This window comes from Eurypyga helias, unplaced genomic scaffold, assembly GCF_000690775.1.
Source record: "Eurypyga helias isolate BGI_N326 unplaced genomic scaffold, ASM69077v1 scaffold2183, whole genome shotgun sequence".
Lineage (NCBI taxonomy): Eukaryota > Metazoa > Chordata > Aves > Eurypygiformes > Eurypygidae > Eurypyga > Eurypyga helias.
The window spans coordinates 40251-47228 of NW_010242895.1; the positions used below are offsets into that span (position 1 = coordinate 40251).

Genomic DNA, 6978 nt, shown 5'->3' on the forward strand with positions numbered 1-6978 from the left:
CTTTCTTTTCCAGCCACACTCAACCAACGTGTGTCAAATTACTGCTGTTTGTTGTCAGTGACTGCCTGAGTCCACCCATGGGGTGGGTGGGGGTGTGTGACGCACCTGTTTTGGGGCTAAATAACCTTCTGTCCCTGCAAAGCAGAACCTGGAAGTGGAGGTAAGGAATCAGTTACCTCATAGCATAAAGCTTAAGATGGAGACAGTAAAGGATTTGGAAGTCAGTGAGAGTGGTGAGAAAGCTTACTTACTGCTGAAAAGCTTTTGTTTTGGCTACTTCTGTTATCCATACCGAGTGACAGAGAGCACCATCCCGGTGGCCCTTCTTTACCCTCTGGGGACAGCAGAGCTGACCCTTCGACTGAAGGTTAAAGCAAGCTAGCTGCTAGGCACAAGGTGCAGCTGATCTGAAACTGCACTCAACAGCCCCACGGCTCCGGCAGCTCAGGCCACGGCAGCGGAACAACAGGCATAAAGAAACCCACGTGCCAAAGGGGGAAGCTCAAGTGGACTTTATTAAACGTACAGGGACGTCAGTGCGCTGGTTCTTACTTCATTCCTCGGGTTCAAGACAGGAGCAGTCAGACACTGAAGTACTTGTACCCGCTCTTTGCACGTTTACAGTGTGGAATGTGGGATGTCTTTACACCACTTTCTGGAAGATCCTCGAAGAACACTGTAGTCAAAACCAGGCTGAACGATTTCCTCATAGGCTGCTTGGTATCCAAAGGAAATGCTATAGGTGCCAAACACCTTTACTAAAAGAAGTGATTAAGAAGTGCTAACAAGTGGTAGGATACAGATAACCGATTTTATCATCCCCTTGATAGTCTTTAAAGCCCGTTGTATTCCATGATCGGGACACAGTCCTTGGAGACTTCATCATAACGCTCTTTCTTTATTACAAATATTTACATACTCTATTAGTACAATACTTATTTCCACACTTTAACGATTCCATCCCTCGATGCAGTTACTATAAACCCTTGTGTGGTCTGGAAAGTTGCGATATCTGTGATAATATCATGATGTCCGACTGGGAGGGAATCTGGGCCCTTCCGAGGGGTCTCATCAGTGGGCCCCAATTTTTGCTTGTTCTGAATTTCCTGTACAAAAACAAAGCGAGAAATGTTATTTACAGGAACGTAAGCATTTGCAGAGGGGAACTTTCACACATATTAAGTTGTCAGTATGAAATGACCACAAATTCTTTTCAAACACACATGCAAAACCTCCCACTCTTTGACAGTTTCCTCAGGATTACTCCTTGGTTCATTTCTTTGTGTCACACACAACGTAAGTCTTAATCTGAACTGACATTACAGCTCTCTGGTTAGGGGAAGAATGATTTTTTCTTATATTTCTTTCAGTGACACTAACTACTAAGATTTGATATTCCTTTAAGGGAAAAAAAAAGCCACCGTGACACATATATCTCAGCTTCCCAAGGGCTTTATACAAACAGGGTCAATAGCATGAACCTAACTGCTTACGAGCGTCAGATGAAACACTAAAATATCATAATGCACAGGTAGACCCTCGCTGACTTGGGTTTTTCCAGTCACCTTTGAAGTAACATTCACTCAATTGCACTGAGACAAGACACTGTGCCCTTCAACAGCTAGCAACACTGCCCGTCCCAGAAGGCACTCTGAAGGACATAAGAAAAACTGCAGCGTTCTGCTGCTGCATTGTTTTGGTGCCGAGACATCTCACATCGCCTTGCTAAGATCCTAGACAAAAGACAGTCCAAAGACTGATCAAAGTGTTAAAACACTGGAGTTCGCTATCCCAAAAACAATGTATGACCCTGGCCCCGGCACGCAAGTAGTATTTGGAGAGTCTGATTCTGTTAAAAACAGCTGGGGTCCTTTGTTTGAAAATACCTTCTTCCCAGCTGCCTGAAAATGCAACGCTGACACATCCATAAAAAAAAAGTTATAATGAAAGCCATCAAGTAATTAATACAACCCATGGGGCCATCCAACAGACAAGCAGAATAGGTGTCCATCAAACAAAGCAAAATACCTGAACCACCTCGGTGCCCTCAATTATCTTCCTGTAGTAGGAAACGGATGGGCAATTAGAACTTCCGGCAACAACATACGACCTCTCAGGGTAGGCTAGATCCCAAAACCTACACACAAAGACATAAAATCAGACCAAGATATTCAGTTGATCAGCTTAACACAGCTGTTTAAAAGCTGTCTCACTCTCATGAGGGAAACGAGTGGGCACAAACGCTCTGTGCCTTCTACGCTCAGTGGGAGAGAGTGATGCAAAGAAATCAGCAACAATAGTGTACACGTGAGTTACTGTTTCTTGTCCTGCAGCCCATCAAGAACTTTACAGAAGGGAACACAAGGGCTGTGTTTTGCACTACATGTGCTGAGAACAATTCTCTCGGCCCGCTGATGCTTACTAACGAACGTATCTGCAGCACTGTTGGTCTGACTCCTCGGAGCCTACTTGGGCAGTGCTGGGCAGAACTGAGTACACCGACAGGGGTGGAGGGGAGGGTATCAGACAAAAAGGCTGCTAGTTTTATTACCTTATTTTCATGTCTGAGCCTGCTGTCAGTAATATGGGATTACCAGACGCTGGACTACAGTATATGCCATGGATGCTGTGAGGAGAAGGCTGGTAGGGAAAAAAGGAAACAAGTATTTAAAAATAAATTACCACCACCAGCCATTGCCGTGCTTCAGAAAAGGAATGTATTCTTTAACACATTCATCCACCCAATTTCCAAATCCTTCTGACAAACACCAAGTGACTTTGATGGGCCACATCTTAATATATTAAGTTAAATTGCTTCCCTACATTTCACTCTGCAGTGCAACGGATTTACCTCCCCGTAACGCGCTTTTGCAATCGTGGAAATTACACTCCCAACAATGGCAGATTATTTCTGAAATAATCAGGCAGGCAAATCATGCTGAAAAGCACTGGAGCATCCATGTCTTTACGCTATGAAGGCTTTAGGGGATGGATATACAGCAGAAAACTGGCTTGAATCACAGAGTTCCCTGTGGGCAAAGTGTGCCAGAAGGAAGACAAACTGCAATCTTTCTAGGGTGTACAAAGCCAGGTTTAGGTAGATTCCAGATCTGCATTTACAACGTTCACAGCAGCAGCTGTGGTTATTTTTGTGTATTTATCTGTGTTTTAAGAAAGATATTCCAGATTGATCCTTCCCCAATTAACTCCTTGAAGAAGTGCAACTCCATGCTTTAAACCAGCAGTTTAGTAGTGGCATTATGTTACAGGATGTGCCAGAGAGCAGATGCTTACAGGAGTACACACAATCCCAGAAACAGCAAGTAGAAGTAAGTACAAAGACACCACACCAGGAATTTGGGCTTTGCTCTACTGGCTTGACCAGCTCCCTGGTTTTCTAAGGACATGACTGGATACAGCAGGTTAAGTGTCCCAAGTAGATCCCGCAGGTAGTGGAAGGTACCAGTGAAGATTCAGGTTACCCTGCTGTTTTACAAAGGGGATTTGATTTTGACAGCAAAACAATTACGGTGCCAAAATAAATCCCTGGACAAGTTCCTGGTGCCAAACTGGTATGGCCATGGAGACAGGTAATTTACTGATGCACAGCACGGAGTCCGAGGCTGTCCTAGCCCCGGCTACGCAACAGGAACTGGGAAAGGAAGAGACCAGACCTGCAATTCCGAAAGAGGCGGCGCGCTGCTGGCCCAGAGAGTGAAGCGTCGATCGCCAGTTTCCATATCCCACATGGAGACTTCGTTGTTGCCTTGAACAGCTACAGGGAAGATATTGCCAATGCAAACAACATAAAACAGGTCGATCTCGCTACTGTGACACAGAGACACTCTCCACTTGCTCTCTGCAGCACTTGGGTTAGTCCTGCCTCAGCAGTAAGGCCAGGCATGTGCTTGTTCCATTTACCGCCTGCAAGCGGCTTCACTGTATTTAAAAGTGCCAAATTTCAGAGCTTAAATGAAACCTGCTTTAACTGCCAACCCTTTAAAAAAGGTATTAAAGCCTCCCCTTGCTCTCCAGATAACTTCTGCTCCTTCTTTGAGGAGGGTGGATGGTGTGTGGATGGTCACCAGGGACGTTGGAGATTGCTCCCGGGGAGGTAAGACAGGAATTGAAAGCTACAGAGCACTCAGTAGCTACAATGACATTCCACACTCACATTCTGCGTGGGCAGGCACAGAATTCTGTCCAAGGGACTGTTTACATGCCTGGCAGCCACCCAGCAGGCAAGGGCTTTTAAGTAACATCCCGACGTGATGAACTTTGTCACTCATTTATTCTTTAGCGGGAAGGAAACAAACTGGAAGCACAGAGCAGCTTGCTTTGTCTGCATGTTTTTTCAAGAAATTTGTTTTATGTCCCCAGGGTGGTTAATAACTAAAATCAGAAGTGAAGCGTAAGAGGCAAGTAAAAGTTGCTGAAAATGAGAACAATTTATCGGTTTGTGCTGTAGGATTAGTTTAAGCTGCCTGCCCGTTTCAGAGCGCGTTCCTGACACAGACACTGAGAAGTGTGTGACAGTGGTACGTGCGGTGAGGGTGAAGCAGCTGTGGGCACACCAGATGCGGTACCCTGGGAGATTTCCCAAAGCTCTAACCCATGACACAGCTGGGTTAGATTCAAGTGGGAATTGGAAGAGGACAACCTTTCAAACTCTGCTCTGGAGAGGCACTGAAGGCAGTGGCAGAATTCCCATCAAGTTCAATGTTTGTCATGAGTTTGGGTTTTATCCTTTCTAACATTTTGTCCTTGAAAAGCAATGTGGTGGACGGCACACAGGGAGGGACCCTCATGAGAGCTGCAGTGCTCAGAAGATGGGAACTGTAAAGGCTGTCTGTCATTCTCATAATTCTACTTCCCCTCCTGCCTTTTTTAATTCCAAAAGCCCAAAACAGCACAGCGGCAGAACGCAAGTGGGAACCTTCCCTTTCTCCTCTCCCCAAGGAGAGTGCAAGAAAAAACACAAAATACAGGGAAGAAAAAAGAACCCCAACTCCCCCCAGGCCTCAAAGCAGAAGCTGAAACAGAAGTTCCTTTAATCGCAGCCCCTGGCAACGGTGAGGTAAGCTTAAGACATCTTTTACCTGCGATCACCCAGGACTGATAGACAGGATGCATGAGCAGACGTCTGATTCGGGCCTTGGAAGGATGAGAGTGGCTGGAGATGGGTAACTGAAACCTCATGTCCCAGCACGCCATGGTCCCATTGCTTGTTCCTGGCGACAGAAACCTCCCCACAGTCAGAGGGATAAAGAGATGGGGTTTTGCCCGTGTCCCTGTGCTCTGCTCCTAGGGAGGTGGACTTCAGTGCTTAGAGAGAAGAACACCTTCCACAAATAGGTCAGGAGGTATTTCTCTCCTCTTGTTTGAGGAAAACATATTCTTCTAGGCAAATCAGGTCAAGGAAAAACTTGAGCTGTAGTTATTGTAAAAGAAAACCGTAAGGGGGAGCAATGAGAGAGAAGCTAAAACAAAATACAGGCTTACCAATACACAGCCAGCACTGGTGTATGTCCACAGCAAACGAGGTTATGAGGCCTAACTTCAAATCATGTTTCAGTGTCCAGGCGTTGCTGCTCGACCGCAAATCCCATCCAACCAGAGATCCGTTCACCGTACCGTAAGCCAGTACTGACTGGGCTCCTGAATTGAAGTGATGCATATCTACCACGCAGCCGTCATCCTTCAGATCTAAGGACCTGGGTTACAAGAATAAATTGATTTAGAAACAGACGTGACCCCCTCCAAGTTCTGGACTCCTTCCAATAGCTAACGCTGTGCGGCATTTCCCTCTTCCTGTCACTTCTCAAGGCATCTGCTAGAAACAACTTTCCAGTTTTAGCACAACAGATGCTTATGCTGTCTCAAAGCGCTCTGCTGACAGGACCTGCAAGGCTTCCAGAGTTCACGGGCAGGAACAGCTCTCTCCACGTTCTACTGCCAGCACTGTCAATCACTTACCGTGTGTGCAAACACAGCTGCTTCAGGCAGAAACGTGGTGTACGCAAAAGGGAAAATCTGGTTTGTAGTTTCCATCTGCATCAGACTGTGCTTATTTCATTTCTGAACTTAATCCCAAATAAGAAAGGACATTTGAGACAGATCCCTTACTTTCACTTTGTAGAGAAAAGATGTTTTTCAGATGGTTGCTAGACTGGCTGGGGCCTGGACATGTCCCTCACTCAAGCTGGAAGATTAAGCTGTTGAATCAGTGCCAAATATTCAAAAACTGCTCATATGGAGATATGTAAGAAAGAGCTAAACCATCCCCAAATACTCCCCCAAGAAGTATCCCATCCCCCACATCTCTGCCACCTTACTCACATTAAAAAACTGTCAGAAAAAACTGCAGGCCTGAGGCCAAGCCACCTGTTGTACATTTGTAAACGTTTATCTAATGACCTGTAGCAGAATCTCCAAAATGATACGTATTAACGTCGCAACAGAGGATGTACCGATCCCAGTGCATAAATAAAAGAACTGAGAACTGTTCAGGCTGACGCACTGTTTCAAGCTCGTAATGAGTCCGGTGAGACCGGAGGCCCCAGTAACCCACAGCTATCGATCCTCAGCCCTGCACGGGTGCCTTTCAGCCCCTCTTTATGAAGCAGGGTAAGATCGTGGATTACAGCTTTCCAGCACAGCCTGGGCTCAGCCAGCAGGAAGCCTGGAGCAGCTCAAGGGATCCAGTCGAGGGATATACTAACAGCTGCAGCTCTGCAGTGAGATTTAACTGCTCGAAGTACGTACCTGCTTTGTATTGGATGAATTTTAGGAGATTTAGGGAGCTTTGAAGCTTCAATACCAAGAAGCTGGATGGCACCGTTATCTGAAGCTATAGCCAAGTAATGGGAGCCCTGGCAGAACGTAAGTGTCTTTACATGTCCTCCAATCCGAGAGTAAGTCAAAATTGATCTAAACAGCAGAGAGGGAGGGGGGGGGGGAAGGTTTTTGGTGGCACAT

At 46.0% G+C, this 6978-nt stretch overlaps 1 protein-coding gene across 1 annotated transcript in view; it reads right to left on the minus strand.

Moving 5' to 3' along the window:
* Positions 1 to 671: 671 nt before the first annotated feature.
* The window catches only part of PIK3R4 (phosphoinositide-3-kinase, regulatory subunit 4), a 25522-nt gene continuing 19215 nt past the window's right edge, over positions 672 to 6978 (minus strand). The window contains exons 13-19 of the mRNA XM_010149196.1: positions 6766 to 6930; positions 5503 to 5714; positions 5100 to 5231; positions 3675 to 3775; positions 2552 to 2640; positions 2029 to 2137; positions 672 to 1106 (exon numbers count right to left, since the gene is read on the minus strand). Coding sequence (XP_010147498.1) covers positions 936 to 1106; positions 2029 to 2137; positions 2552 to 2640; positions 3675 to 3775; positions 5100 to 5231; positions 5503 to 5714; positions 6766 to 6930 — 979 coding nt within the window. The 3' untranslated portion in view covers positions 672 to 935. The remainder of the gene's footprint in view (positions 1107 to 2028; positions 2138 to 2551; positions 2641 to 3674; positions 3776 to 5099; positions 5232 to 5502; positions 5715 to 6765; positions 6931 to 6978) is intronic.